General features: G+C 54.3%; 1 protein-coding gene across 1 annotated transcript in view; it reads left to right on the plus strand.

Moving 5' to 3' along the window:
* Window positions 1–9,182: 9,182 nt before the first annotated feature.
* LOC118018981 (metalloprotease TIKI2-like) overlaps window positions 9,183–15,959 on the plus strand; it is a 40,110-nt gene continuing 33,333 nt past the window's right edge. Inside the window, exons 1-2 of the mRNA XM_035017733.1 lie at window positions 9,183–9,264; window positions 11,129–11,367. Of these exons, the coding sequence (XP_034873624.1) occupies window positions 9,183–9,264; window positions 11,129–11,367 (321 nt within the window). The remainder of the gene's footprint in view (window positions 9,265–11,128; window positions 11,368–15,959) is intronic.

A 15,959-nucleotide genomic window follows, 5' to 3' on the forward strand; every position in this document is an offset into this window, starting at 1 on the left:
TAGACGAGCCCTCGAGGAATTTCATACTGATTTTGCAAATGAAAATGGAGACTTGCCTTTTGAAGTCTAGGCAGCTGTGTCAGCAGGCAGGTCTGAGACAGCAGGGAAAGGAAAGCTACAGCTTTCCGTGGATCAGCCACTTCATAGTAATAATGATGGTGGTAGCCACCGTGGCCACCGCTGACTCGCCGCCCGCCACGCACACCATTGTCCCTGTGCGGTGTCAGTCTGCGCATCTGGCGTCCCCACCCATGTCAGCCTCACAGCTGATGAGCCAGCAGAGAAGGGCCGAGTCCGCCAGCTGGGTGGAGTGCAGAGCCCGTGGGCTGAGATGGAAAGCCTTCCACCCTGGACCCTCTCCGGGCCTAATGCCTGACACATGCGCTTTAAGAACAGCATGTGCTTCCGGGCCCCTCGACCTTGAACGCGCTTCCCTCCCAACCCCACTCGTCCTGCACAGCCCAGCCTGAAGCTGATTCCTTCACCGATGCCCAGGCTGCCTCACAGACTCCCTGCCAAAGGCCCCAGTTTTTTCCTTTTATCATTAACTTACCACTTGGTCTTATAATTGCCTGTTTCTCTGTCCATCTCCTCCACCACCTGACATTCCTGAGCTTTATGCATGAGAATAGGTTGGCCTAGATGATTCTCTGGGTCTTTCTGATACATTTTGCTCTTTTTTCTCCACCTGCAGTGTATATTCAATTTAGGAGATCAGAAGTGGTGACTGGGGAGCAAAGAAGCTTCACGGCAGAGAATGGACACTGAGGCTGGGAGGGCTTGGTGTGCTCGGTCCGGCAGAGCTGAGGCACTGGTCCACATCGACCCGATGATGGGGGAGGGTCACTTACTTTTCTGAGCTTGGCTTCCCTGTAGGTAAAAGGGGGTCGCCAATGGTGGCCTCACACGGCTCTTATGAAGAATAAATGAGCTTCCATATGCAAAGTGCCTAGAATCATAGACTGTTTAAATCGTGTGGTGGTAGGGTATTGCTATCCTAAAATGTTATGCTCATAGAGCATGACTTCCAGAGCTGAGAGGTACTCCCACACTCTCGTGTTTCAGAGGGGGACCCTGTGACCGGGAGGGGGGTCCCACAATTGATCTGGGTCTCCAGCCTGCCTCGGGCTTACCTGTGCCTAAAACTGAAAGCCAGGGGACCCCTTTGCCCTCCAACAGGACAGAACCCACATCAGCTCCCTTCCTGGAGACCCCAAGCCTCTGGGCCTGTCCCTTCTCCCATACCCAGCCTGGCTATCAGCCTCCCTACCCAGCAGAATGCTAATCTTCTCGTGTGGGTGGCTCCGGATTTATGAGCATTTCCTGGCATGACTTGAAGGACAGAAGAGGAACGCCGGGATCTTTAAGGGTGGTCTTTGGGTGGAGAAACTAGGCGTTCAGAGAAAAGAAGGAAAGAAAGCGAGGGTGAGTCAGCCTCCGCTGCCCGCCCAGGAAAGCACAGAGGGCTCGGCCAGCCCACACTGCAGTGCGGAGAGAGGATGTGGCCGGCGGCGCCGGGGTGTTCACGGAGCCGGGACCAGCCGTGCTGGAAGCCAAGTCCATGGTTCTTTGGGTTGTGGCTGGGTTTTAGGATGGGGATGGTAAGGGGAAGGCCGGGGTGGGGGTGGGGGGGGAATGCTCACTTGCTCCCCCTTCAGGAGGAATACAGAGCTGCCTTCATCTTCCATTTGATCCTGTTTACTCCTGTCCCCCCTGGATTCCAGATCAGCAGGGCTACCACAGCATTCCTCTGCTCAGGCTTCAGGCCTTCCCATCTCACTCAGGGGGAGCCACAGGCCTTAAGGGATGTGCTCCCCAGCGCCCACCCCACCATACCTCCGACCGGGTCCTGGAAATCCCCTTTCCTTTCCAGATGGACCCTCTGTTCTCCCTGCTCGGAGCCCAGACCTGATGTGACATCACCTGGCCTCCCTTATCCCGACGTCCGTGGGGCATGCTGGCAGGAGATGGCTGTAGGCAGGAGGGGAAGAGAGTTGGGACAGTCCGTGCCCCCGCCCGCCCCTCTCCCTGCTAGGCCAGGGAGGGGTAGCTGTGCTGTCCTCTGATGTTCAGGCCCCTCACCGCCCCCCCCTTTCCCTTTAAGGCTTGGGGCAGGAAATCTTCCACCGCCACTACCCCTCAGTGCCCCACCACCCCGTCCGCACCTCTGTCGATATTCCCATCATTCAACGTGCCTGCAGTTGAACTTACTTCATTGGAACTCACTTCATTGACCACACACCATCTGTTTTCTGTTGGGTCCTACCTGAGACAGATCTCACTTCCTATTCCCCCTCACTCACTCCTCTCCAGACAACTGGCCTCCTTCCTGCCTTTCACACCCAGCAGGCCTGCCTCTGCCTCAGGGCCTTTACACTTGCTGCCTCTGCCTCACACCAGTCTTCTCTCAGGGTCCACAGAACCACCTCCCTCAGCTCTTTCTCCTTCAGATCTCCAACATCACCTCTCTTTGTGCCTTTACTGGGCATCATCCCAAAAATGTCAACCCCCAACACACACACACACACACACACACACACACCTCCTATGCTCCTTACCTTGTTTCCTCTTTAGCCACTATCAATCCCTCTCTAACATGGATGTTTTGCTAGTTTTGTTTTTGTTTATTGTCAGCTTCCTCCCACTGGAGTGAATGTTGTGTTTACTGCTGTACCTCCAGGGCCTAGAACAGCATCTGATAATTTCCCAATACATACTTCCTTGGATGTGTGAATTGGTCCTTTGCATGCGTGGGTAAACCAAGGCCCAGGGAAGGAAAATGACTTGCCTAGGACTTCATAGTCTAGACTCAGATGGAGACAAGATCTCTGGTCCTACCTGCCAGCCCAGAGCCAGTGCCTCGCTCCAGGAAACCTTGTGTTTATTTGGATACCTGCTGCTCAGTAGCCCAGTGTCCGGAGACAGGATTCTGTGCCAGAGACTCAGGGGACTCAGAATACTGAGCAGGAAGCAGGGAAGTCGTCTGCACTGCTTTGGTACTGTCAATGGGGCAAGGAGAATAAACAAATAAACCTCAGCCAGACCCCGGTGGGCTCTAACCTTTGAGGAAATCTCCCCCAGGCTGGAGAAACCTTCCCATGAGGCGGAGCTACCCTCCACGCCAACCCCGGGCACTGACAGACCGATGCAGCTCAGGGCTCCAGGGGCTCAGCTTTCCCAGCTCTGTGCCATGGCGGGGACTGGGTCCAGGCAGGGAGCTGCTGGGGTTCTGGAACAGCTAACTTGCTCAGTTTTTTATTCATTCATTCTACAAGTATTTCTGAAGCGTTTACTGTGTGTTGGGCACTGTGCTCTCTGCTGGAGGACCAGTTGTGACCAAGTCAGATGATTTGCCTGCCCTTGGCGCATCACCATAGAGCAGGAAGGATGAGCATGAAACAGCTGCGAGGCTGGGGGAGTGCAAGCGTCCGACAGCCCTGGGTGCTCTGGGGGCACTATGCAGGAACCTGCCCGGCCCCCAGCCCAGGGAGGCCCTCCTGAGGAAGGAGCCCCTGCAGCCAAGTGAGAGAGGGGCATGGAATGGTGGTTTCAGGCAGAGCAGGAGTGAGGGGATGGGCCTGAGGCTGGGAAGAACTCAGCACAAATGAGAATCCTTCAGGCCGGGGCAGAGAGCAATAGCGCAGGAAGGCCCTCTAGCAGGCGGGCTACCTTGGCAAGAGTGACCTCTCTCCTCTCCTCATGTCAGCTCTGACCAGGCCCGTGGCTGAGGTTCTAGCACCCCTCCTTCTTCCCAGCCGACCACTTAGATGCTGGACCTCCCGAGCTGCATCAGTCTGTCAGTGCCTGGTCCCTATTTGTCTCAATGTCTGTTCTTCCTACCAATGACCAGGTGGGGATAGGTTGGCAGGTCAGGCCCAGGGGTAGCAGAAAGAACCCAGCACCTGTCAGCTGGCCCTGAATTGGAATCCCAGTTCCAGTTCGTCAACTTGAGACCCTATGCAGGTGACTTCACCATCCTCAAGGCCTGTTTCCTCATATGTCATGTGGAAATAACAGTCCATTCTCTGAAAGGATTGTGGTAGGGGATGGTTTCTCAGCATCCTTACAGTGGCCCGTGGAACCTGGCCTACTAACCAATTCTGACCTCATCTCCTATCAGTGTCTTCCTTGTTTACTCAGCTCCCGCCACCCTGGCCTCTGCTGTTCCTCACACACGCACAGGGCCTTTGCACCTGCTATCCCCCCTTACCTCATCACTCCCTGCCCCCTTTCCTGCTTTATTTTCTCTCTGTAACACATACTGTATTTGTCAGGCTTTTCCAGAGAAACAGTACCAATAGGACGGATGGATGGATGGATGGATGGATGGATGGATGGATGGATGGATAGATGGAGGGATTGGATGGATAGATTTCTTTTAAGGAATTGGCTTACACATTGCAGAGCCTGGCAAGTCCAAAGTCTACAGGGTAGACTGGCAGGCTGGAGACCCAGGGAAGAACTGATGCTGCAGTTTCAGTCCAAAGACAGTGTGAGGGCAGAATTCTCTTTGATGAAGGAAGTTGGCCTCTTTCTGTGAAGGCCTTCAACTTATTGGATGAGGCCCACCCTCATCTAATTATTCTGGAGCATAATCTGCTTTACTCAAAGTCTACTGATTTAAATGTCAATCACCTCTAAAAAGTCTCCCCACAGAAACATCTAGAATAATGTTTGACCAAATATCTGGGTACCATGGCCTAGCCAAGTCAACAAATAAAAGTAACCATCATAAGTGCATCCCTTGTTAACTTGGCACCCACAAGCATCTCCTTAAACCATACTTCATCTCCAAATAAAGGCAATAGCAAGGTCATAATTCTACCTAACATGATACAGTGTTCCTGCATGCAACCAGAATGCGCTTCCCCAGATGAGGAGGCAAAGCCTTTGGGTAATGTTTACTCTTCTCCTTCATATACCGTAGCTTAAAAACAACAATGTAAAGATAACAATACTTAAATACTATGATATAGAGTCAATATGTCTTATGCTACATGCATGGGGGAGAAAAAAAGAAAAAGGAGAGAGAAGAAAGTATTTTATACACATACAAGTATTCTTAAAATAAGGAAGAAATATTCTTGACCTTTTGCTTTTGTTTCTGTCTTTTGCTTCTGTCGCTGGTCCTGTGCTCATAGCTGTTGTTTGTAACTCCCTTCTACTTCCACTACACTCCTGTGATCCCCTTTACCTTTTGAAGGCACCTCGGTTGGTTGTGGTTCACAGTGGGTGGGGTGACCCAGACCTTCATTCCCGAAGGATCTGGACCATTAGTAGTCCTGCCTGGATTGGGTTGTCACGGTTTTCCATTGAGGTCGGTTAATCACAGGGTGTGGTGATACTAGGAGGCACCCTGAGGGATCTCGTGTTCTCCAGACATGCTCTTCTCTACCTCCCTGTGGGGCCGTGGTCCATTTTCCCTGCTGGTCAGGATCCGTCACGCCAGCTAGCACAGTGACTCCTTTCTTTACCTGTTGATTAGGAAGCATGACGAGCTCCAAGTGGCTGGAGGCAGTCTTAGTCCCCAGTTCAATGGAATCATTGTTGTGTGCATCTAACATGCTACATACTAATACTTCGCTAATCATCTTGTTTATTCTGTTTGCCCCCAGCATGTAAGCTCAGTGAGAGGAGGATTTGGGTCTGTTCTTCCCTAACTAAATCCCCAGCATCTAGAACAGTGCCTGGTGCATGGCAGGGACTCAGTAAGCATTGCTGAGCAGGTTGGGGCCTTTGCTGTGATTTCTCTGTGCTTTGGGGTGGGTGAGGGGTGCTCATCATCCACCTCAGAACCCCAGCCTGGGAGCCAGGCCTGTCGCAAGGAGCCCTGGGTTGCAGCATGTTCGCTGACAGAGGGGGTCCTGCTGCTTCTCCTCACACTGATGGTGCTGGGCCAGCAAGTAAGCCCAAGGCCTCGGTGTTCACCATCCCAGCCCACTCAGGACTGTTTACTAGACTAATCTGGAACAATAAACCTGTCCCCACCCTCCCGGCGCCTGCCTCACTCCATCCTAGGCCTGTGTTTGAAGATGTGTTTAAATTCCGGCCTACACTCAGCAGACACCGCGGGCCAGCTCCTGGCAGGCCAGCCCTGGCGAGGGGGGCGGCCCCGGGATGCTCGGGTCCTCCCCAGTGGCTGGGCCTCCACACACGGTCAACCAGGGGGAGCAAGGCGACTCTAGCCTCCACCCAGTGTTTGTTATTCCATGTCAAAGCTTTATCATAAACATTATCCTAGAGTGGGCCACAGCAGCTTTGGCGAGGAGGGTTTGTTATTCTAAAGTGGCTGGGGGCACAAGGCATGGAGGCTCGAGAGGCTGTGAGCAGCGCCAGGCTTGGGAACTCCGGGTGAATGGGAGGGAGGCAGAAATCAGGGCAAGGCTCTTCCGTCCCTGTGCACAGGACCTCAGAGGCCCCACTTACCACCCTCTACTGTCATGGTCAGCTGGGATATCTGCCTCTGAAATGAGCTCCAAAGAGGTGGAGACCAAGCCCAGTTAATCCACCAACCCCAGATCCCTGCAGAGAATCCACAGAACGTAAATGTTTGTTGAATGAATGAATAAGTGGAGCTTCCCTGTATCTGTTGGAAGTACCAAGAATGCTCTTGAAGAAGCACATATTATTTTGAAGTTCCAGTTACGGGACCCTGGTCTGGAGCCAGACATCATGTCAGAGCCCAGCTCTGCCCTTTACAAGCCATGTGGCCTTGGGCCCCCTCTGCTTCTTTGGTTTCCCGTCTATGAATCAGGACACCCTCTCTGCTGGCTGTCTCCTAGGGAGAGCAGAGCGAAGCCCCGGTGGGCGGGCAGTGGGCAGTTAGGAGGATGGGTTCCAGGGCTGGCCTCCCCAAGCCAAGTGCACATCCCATCCCTCTCCAGCTCTGTCACCTTGGGTGAGTTACTGTCTCTTTGCTGTCGGGTTGGCGTTTCTTAATCTATTAGTTGGAGCTAATATCAGACTTCCTTCAGAGTTGCTGTGAAGATGAAATAAATTAATATGACCTTAGAAGATGCCTGACACAGAGTAAGTGCTCAAGAAACATGGCGACCGTAGTGATGAACAGATGAGGACCTCTTTATGAGTTGCAAAAGATGGCACCAGGTGGCCGCGGATTGAATTTCTCGGTGCTCGCCAGAAGGAGGCGGGAGGTATGGGGAAAGAGCATGTGACTCAGTCACAGTCAGGTCACAGGCAGTCAGCAGTCTGCCTTCCAAAACAGTTCCTGAAAATCTGCTCTCCAGCAGTGACCGGTGAACAAAGAGGTCGGCTTCCCGCCGTTACCAAGCTCTCGGTCTACACAGGCAGGGAATGGGGAATCACCGGAGACGGACACTTCATGGGATAAGTGCCAAGACCGGGACAGGGGTCGGGGGGGTGGGACAGGTGTCTGTGGGAGGCACCAAACCTGGCCTGAGGGTCATGGGAGTCCAGAATGATAGGCGTGGGTTTCTGTCCAAACCCCACCACACTGCATGTGCCACACTGGGAATGATCTGCTCTCCGTTTTCTGTATGCAACATGCTAATAAAAAATACCCTGTGGCTATTTCTGGCTGTTTCGAGAGGCTCCAAAAGGAAGACAGGTGTGGTAAAGTGTGTGGGATGAACCTGGGCTGTGCCAGTGAACATCCAGAAATCCAGCCCCAACCTGGGGCACCGCAAAGCGTCCTAGGCTGGGCGTCAGGCTTGGCTTTGAGTCTGCTCTGCCCCCAGCTTTCCTGTGTGGGCTTGGGTGAGCTCTCTCTTGCCTACTTTGGGCCCCTGTCTCCTTTCCTCTTCTATATGATGAGGACACAGGATGAGATCAGTGGTTCTCAAACTGGGCTCCAGGAGACCCATAGGTCTCCACAGAGAAGCCATGGGAGCCTCTGCTGCATGAGGGCATTGAGCCTCTAGGACTTCAGGCTCTAGCCGGTCTCCTCACATCAATCGGGGAAAGTTCCACTTTTATCTACTCCACATACTGAGTTCCAACTAACGTTCCTTTGGAAAACAATAACAATAAAAAAGGATTCTATGGCCAAAAAAGGTTTAAAAAACCCCTGGACCAGATGACCTACAGGGGCCCTTCCAGCTCCATTCTGGGAAGGTTCAAGCCTGAGTATTTTCTTCCAAGTTTTATTTAGCAAGCATTCCTCCAGCTGTCACTACACACAGGACTGTTCTTAGCACCCTGCAGATTGTAATGTGCTTAACTCACCGGAACACCTCCTCGCTCCACGAAAGCCACAGGACTGCGGAAGTGACTCCATGGGTCTAGGGAGGCCCAGGGGAGCCATTTCCCCTCCAGCCAGGTCTTCTGGACACCTGAATGGATGACCTCACCCCAGGCCAGGTGGTGCAGCCTCCAAGGAGCAGCAGGTGTATGCCGGGGCGGGCATGGTCAAGGGAAGCCTGCGTACCCCAGACCCCCAGGGAAGTAGAGCGCTCCAGCCGGACGTGGATACTTGCATGCGAGGCCTGTTCCATGTGGAAAGACGTGCCTGTTGGCTTAGTGACGTGCACAGCAACAGGGCCATGGCCTCCTGCGATTCATCCCAGCCACCAGGATGCCGTTGACACCCTGCACAAGGTGGCCGCGGATTGAATTTCAGGGTGCTCGCCAGAGCCTGGAGAAGGCCCAGAGGTGGGGTCTGACCTCATCCCCAGCCAGCTCATTAGGGGGAGCAGCCTGGGCCACTGCACCCCAGCACTATCCAGCTCTCCGCCTGCCAGATACAAGAGTGGGAGGGGACGGGCAGAGGTGATCTCTCAAGCACGCTTGGCCCCGTTGCCCATGTCAGCATGTTGTGTACCTTATTACATGAGCTTTTCTGTTCAGATTGTGTGTTCTGGAATGAGGCGACTGGCGTCACAGGTGGGAGCTTCTGCCACGTGATGGCATCATGCCCCAAATGCAGACAGAGTGCCAAAGTTCTAGGGTCTAGTCTGAGGGGCTTACTGAGTAGCTTTAAATAGGAGGCGACTGACCCCAGCAGGTGGCACTAGGTGGCACTAAGGCACTAGGCAAAGAGTAGAGCGACATCCTCTCGTTGCCAGCCCTGTGCTGAGAGCTACAGACACAAAACGAGCAAAACGCAAGTCCTACCTTCGAGAAGCTCAGAGCCTAATGGGAGAGCCAGCTAGCTAACAGCAGACACCATCTCATGTTCGCACCGGGGTGGGGGACACAGAAGCATGGCAGGTCGCTTGTCCATCACCACGGTGCTGGGCAGCACCAGCACTGAGCGTCTGCTCAGGTGTCTGGACCCAGTGGCAGGTGGGCCCTCCTAGGCTCAGCTGGCCTTACTCATAGCGTCCGGGATCCGGCCGTCTGTTGGCTGGACTGGGATGGCCTCGGTGGGACAACTGAGGCAATTTGGCCCTGCCCATCCTCCAGTGGGCTAGCACGGGCTACTGTCAGGGCCATGGATGTACGAGAGGCAGCGGCAGCCTGCCTTTCAGGCCTCTGTACGTCCTGGTGACTAATATCCAGAGTCACAATATCAGCACGGGAGGGAGCCGAAGAGCTCCACGGCCAAGGGCATGAACACGCGGACAGGTTCAAGTTTGGCGCCACTACTGTGTCGGTCTGCCACGCAAGGAGCCCGTGGGGGCCTCCGGGAGGGGCCTGACTCAGCCCCCAGGTGGTCAGAGACGCTTCCTGGGGAAGACATTTGAGCAGAGCCTGGAAGGCCGAGTCTGGATTTGCAAGTGGAGAGCAGAGACAGGAGGTTGTCACGCGCAGAACACAGCATGTCAGAAGCTTGGAGACAGAAGAGTGTGGGGCAGTTGGTGTTTGGAGTCACGAGGACTGAGCAGGAAGCGAGGTCATCGGCCACAGCAGGGTCCAGGCCACTGCCTTGCAGCCTCTACTGAACAGCTTTTACTCTGAGGGGAGGAGGCACCTGTGAACGTTTTGAGGAAAAAAAAAGAGACGGAGGACAATCAGATTTGTGCTTTCAAAAGGTGCCTGTGTGGCAGACAACTATGGGATGGGGGGAGGGAAGGGGGTCTGCAGGGAGGGGGACGGGTTGCACTGGGCCCGGTGGGAGATGCTCGGGACCGAGCTGGTGAGGTGGGAGGCCGGAGACTGTGGCCCAGGGTGGCAAACAGATGATGGGCAAAGAGCTTGTGAGGCCTGAAGAGCGGCGGGCCGGCTGGGGCCGGGCAACAAGGACAGGGGACTTGAGACAGCCTCCGGACCTTCTGCCCAGGAACTGCAGCAGCTTTTCCCCGCACCTGTATTAAAGCACCCAAATCACGGTCAGACTCCTCCCTTTTGTTGGCCAGGGGGGTCTGGGATACACCGTCACATAAAGCTAGCTGGGCAGAATCGAACAAGTCCCTGCCCCGCGTGGGCCTGTTTCTCCATCTAAAATGGGACATTTGAGATCATCTCTCAGGGCCCCCATACCTTGGGCAGGCCATGTGCCATCAGAGTATGGTCCTCATGGCAGAAGCAATCAGACCTCTAATGTCATTCCCAGGGAGCCTGTTAAAAATACACATCCTGGGCTCCCCCTCAGAGATGCCAATTCTGGGCATGGGGACTGGACAGCTGATATTTCTGTATGGTGCTCCACGTGATCCTGATGCCAGGCCGGTCTGGTTAGGGTGCAGCTGTGTTCCCAGGGCCCCGCATAGCGGCCCAGAGCGCAAAGGAGCTTCAGGAAACGTGCGGAGTGCCAGCATGGGTCGGATTCAGAGAGGCCGGGCTCCTTGGGCCTTTGCCTGCAGTGAGGGTGACTTCTGGAGGAAGTGTCCTTTGGGTGGGGCCTTGACATCTAAGTGGGTTTTCTGTTTGTTTTGTTTGTGTGTTTGTCCTGCTTTGTTTGCCGTGCTCTTGATTACAAAATTAGTCTGTGCTCATTCTAGAACTTTCCTAAGCACAGGAATAAGAAAAATTTAGTCAAAAGACAAACGCATCCATCATTCTAAAACCCAGACACAACTGGGTTCTCATTCTGCCCCTTCCTTAGATAAGATGTTGATAGCCAGAGCAGAAGTGGGGACCCATGTGGGCAAAGGGCTGGAGATGAGAACAGGCTGAACGTGTCCGGAGGCCAGTGGAAGAGTTCAGGCTACACCAGCCGGTGCCCGGCCCACACACCTTCTCTGTTTCAGGGCCTGTTGCCCCAAAGTTCAGAGCGAGGAGGGCCGGGCCTGGAGGTGTCAGGCCCCCCAGCCTGATCTAGAATTACAGCCCTCATTCCTCTCTCTTTCCTCTGTGCAGGTGCTGTTTGCCCTGAACCAGACTCTGCTGCAACATGAGAGCGTGCGGGCAGGGAGCCTGCAGGCGCCCTACACCACGGAGGACCTCATCAAGCACTACAACTGCGGGGATCTCAACGCTGTCATCTTCAACCATGACACGTCCCAGGTGAGGTTCCCCTCCTCCCACCCAGTTCCGAACCCACCTAGCATTTATTAGACACCTACTATGTGCCTGGTGCAGGCAATCTTCTCTCTGCCATGGTAAGCAGGACCAATTGGTATTCCATTTTACAGATGGGGAAACTGAGGCCCAAAGAGGCAAAGAGACTTGTCCAAGCCCACAGCACTTAATGGTCGAGTTCCCCAAGTTATCAAGAGCAGCACTCAAGTCTGGCGTGTGTGGTAGAAGCTTAGCCTTGTAAGAGCAGGGAGGCCTCTGAGAAGTTCAGTTCAGTATCTGGGGAAATTAGAGGCCAGGGGAAACAAGTTCACGGTTAGACCTTGGGCTTGAGTCCAGCTGCGGGCATTCTGCCTTGAGTCAAGCCCTAGAGGAAGGACCACCCACAAGCGGGTAGAGAGTGAGGAGCACCCCAAGGAGCTGAGCATGACTCCACCAGGCATCCACATTGCCCTCGGGATAAATTCCAAGATACTCTGTCTAACACTCGAGGCCTTCTGTGTCCTGCCCTCTGCTGACCTTGTCCCAGCCCAGGTGCCCTACCCCGCAGACCTTGTTCTGCTGACCTGTGCCCCACGCCATCCGCCCACTGATGCCACTGTGCCTCCGTTCAGGCTCCTCCTTCCTCCTTTCCTCCTGCTGGGCCATGGTCCATTGTTACTTCCTCTGAGAAGCCCTCCCTGACCCTCTGGATGGTGTTAGATATTCTCCCGGACCCCTCTAGGCCCCCTGTGCCTTCTGTCATGATGCTTGGTTAAGCACTCATTCAAGAGCAGTTCCTTGCTCAGGACAGTGCCGTGGCTTCCCATTTTCTCAGTGTAACAGCCAGAGTCTCTGTAATGACCTGTGTGGGCCCCGGGTCTTCCCCCAACCCCCACCCCATGTCCTCTGCGCTCCCTTCACACTGACCACTCAAGCTCTATGGGCCTCCATGCTATTCCATGGGACCCCTTGGCATGCTTCACTTTTGCCCTTCCCCAAGTATCACCATGACTCACCCCCCATCTTAACTCAGACATCATCATCTCAGTGAGCTGGGCCCCAACTCCCTGATCTAGAATTGCAGCCTGAACCCCGCTCCCACACTCTCAACCTCTTTATTATGCTCCATTTAACCCCCATGGTCTTTATCATCTTCTCACATACTTACATATTTGGATTCATTGATAAGTGGTTATTTATTGTTTGTCCTCCGCACTAGAGCATAAGCTCCCTGAGGACAGGGATTTGCATCTGTTTGATCCAACAGTATATTCTCATTGGCTAGGCCAGTGCCTGGCACAGAGCAGGACTCAGCAAATAGCTGCTGAATGAATGAATGAAGTGGGTTGTAAATACCAGGCCCAGTGCTATGAAAAGGGATATGGGACGGTGGGGGGCAGGGCAGCCAGAGAGAGCCGCCCTAGTGGGGCGGACGGGAGAGAAGGGGACGTTCCATGAGCAATAGCACCCAAGTGTGATCCTTGCTCCAAGGGAGAGTAGTGGGTGCAGCTGAGGCCTGTGGCAGGAGCAAGAGTTTAGGGCAAGAAGAAAGGATGCCTGCAAGGTGAGAGGTCAGGGAAGAACCTAACTTGGCCACAGGCAGGAGGAAGCGGAATGTTCCAGCAGAGGCAAGAGAGAGCAGGAGGAGGGGTGTGAGTTTGGGCTGGAGGTGTAGCCGGGGACCAGGCTGAGAGGTTCTGTGTGCACCTGCCACCGTCTAGAGCCAGAACTCCCTGAGGCAAGAGCGTGCCGCGCCTCCCTCCGTCCCCAGGCCCAGGGCAGGGCCGCAGAGTGTGTATCAGGGAACGGCTGTCCAGGGAGCGAAGGTGAGGGTGTGTTGTGCTCTGGGCAGTGGAGGCCGTAAAAGGAAGGATCCAGAGACCCTGCAGAGGAGGCTCAGGACTCTGAGAGCCCCGATTCCGATCTGTGAGCTTCTGTGCCAGAGCCCGCCCTGCGTCATTCGCTGGGAGAGAGGCCGGTGAACTCTGTGGCTGCAGGAACCTGGTCAGCACTCAGGGTAGCCTGGGCACGAAGTAGCTGGGCTGGGGGCAGGGGTGAGCAGGACAGGGCCCTGCTGCGGCCGCGGCTGGCAAGGAGCTGCGAGAGGGAAGAAGGGGATGACCTCAGGCAACAGCAAGCTCAGATTTACTTTGAGCCTGTATCCAGAACCACTGATTTGTCTCTGGCAGGTGAACTGCATTGGGGGTCCCCTGGCAGTGCCCGTCCTTGAAGCGGGACAGAGGGTGTAGTTGGAAAGGTGCACCCAGTTAGAATAGCAAACTGGGCGACACTCCCCTGGACCCCCTGGGTACACAGGCAGAGTCTAGCCCCCAAGGGAGGAATTAGGCAGCTCTGCCCCCAGACAGAGAAAAGCCTAGAGTCGGGGTAGCAAGGCTAAATCCAGGGCCGTGCGCTGATGGTGAAAGGGTCCGGGTGACATGGGGCTGCCTCAGTAGCAAGAGGCCTCGAAAGCTGTGGGGAGCTGAGGACACACAGGCTGTAGGGGTACGGTCACCGCCCGTAGGCAGGGAGAAAGTGGTGTTGGAACTAGGCTTGAGAAAGGAGCTTACCGGGCGGGGCCAAAGGGAGGGGCTGGCTTCCTGGTTGTGGGGGGATGTGGAGGGTCCTGAGGAATGATCTGCAGAGCAGGGGGCAGATCATAGGGGGTGGGGGGTGAAAATGCCTGCTGAGGGGCAGAAGCCCTGGAGTTCAAGCGGGAGAGGGACGTGGTCAGAAAGATGTCTCTGGCCACAGCAGAGGATGATGCAGTGGCCTCTAGAGGCTAGGGTTGACATGTGCAGGGGCCAGGATGGGGGACAGGGGCTGGCTGCACCTCTGTCTTGATCTCTCTTGCCTCCCCACCCCACCATTTCACCTTCAGAAATGGCTCATGCCCCAACCTCCCAAAGCTCCCAAGTCACTTGCACCATCAGTGCCCACGATCACAGGGTGACCCAAGGGAAGCGCTGTCTGAGCCCTCAGCCTGTGTTAGGTGGACAGCAGCCATATACTTATCATCTGTCCCCTGACACTTTGGAGAGTGAAAGGTCAAATATAATTAAGGGTCAGAAAAATTAACAGGCATGGGGCAGTCTACCTTAGCCATGAAACTGGACCATCCTGGACAAAGCAGGACACACGGTTATCTGTGAGGTGCCCCCTCCACACTCCCACATCCCTCTCAAAGCATGGACCCCACAGTGACTCCCTCACTGGGCTGTGAGCCTCATCCAGGGCAGCAGACCCAGTCTGAGGGTGCTCTGTGACCCCTAGCCTGACACGGCTATGCTCACAGAAGTTTGTGGAAGTTGTCTGTTGGATGGATGGGCTGAAGAGAAGGGATGAGGCCACTGAGGTCAGTGACGTCAGTAGACCCTAGCACTTGACCACCAGATCTGACCCTGTCCTGGTTGTAGGCCAGGGGAGCCTACACTGAAGTCACTCCCCACGGCCCCACCCCAGCCCTGCCTGGCCCATCTACTTCATCGTCCCACCTCGGACTCATGGCTCTAGGACCCCAGGGACCTGACATGTCCTCTTTCAAATTCTATGGTGCATCCTGCACTTAAACTTGTTGTGGGAGATTTAAGGCTCCTGACAAGTCTAATGACATCATTAATTTGTTTCCATCCCAGCCTGGGCCCAAACCCAAGTCCCATCCTTGGCATGGAACCAGGGCCCATCAGCATGAAACATGCAGAGAATGTCAGCCAGCTGCCGGGCAGTCCCAGAAACCCTGGTGGCTAGCCGAACTCCTTCGTGGCTTTGACATTGAACTCTCTGGTTTTTGTCCTTGTTAAACTTTTTTAGCTCCCTAAGGAATGAATCAAGATTCATCTTTCCACAAATGCACATTCATGGTGAGGAAGAGCCTCTGCCAGGACGCTTGGCAGAAGGGAAGGAAAATAGGATGCTTCCTTCATGGCTCTCTGGTGATTCTGAGGGCTTCTATTTGTCATCTCTGTTTCTACCCCCTGCTCAAGGCCACCCTTCACTGTAGCCTCTGCCATTGTAGGGGAAAATGATGAAGCCAGCTCCAGCCCCCAGGCTAGTTGTACAAAGCTGACATTTAGTCAAGACTTTTTGTGCTCTGCACTGTGCTAATAAGCACTTTCCAAAACTGATCTTATTTAATTCCTACAACAATATATATTACTCCCATGTTACCAATTTGGACACAGAGTCTCAGACAGTACAAATAACTTGCCAGTTATAGAGAGGCAACCCAACTGGTAAGTGGCAAAAGGAGGATTCCATCCCAAGTTATCCTGGCTGTCTGAAGCCAGGACCTGCCTTCATAACCACCTGTTGCCTCTCAGCTCATTCTTCATGCATTCATTCACTGATGGAACAAATGTTTATTTCTTGGTACAACATCATCCCACATTCTCTCCCATACCTGAGAAACAGAGAGGGCCATGCCTCCAGAAATAACCCTTTTGAGCCACAACTCCTCCCCCATTCAGAAGCCTTTCCTGGAGCTGTATCATGTCCAAATGTGTCCTGCTTTGTCAGGGCTGCCAATCATCCCTTCCATCATTGGCGGAAGGGGTAGGAGCTCCATTCCTTTGTTTATCCATTTACCAAACACCGACTCT

This window comes from Mirounga leonina, unplaced genomic scaffold (assembly GCF_011800145.1).
Source record: "Mirounga leonina isolate KUSES-001 unplaced genomic scaffold, KU_Mleo_1.0 Mir_173, whole genome shotgun sequence".
Classification (NCBI taxonomy): Eukaryota; Metazoa; Chordata; class Mammalia; order Carnivora; family Phocidae; genus Mirounga; species Mirounga leonina.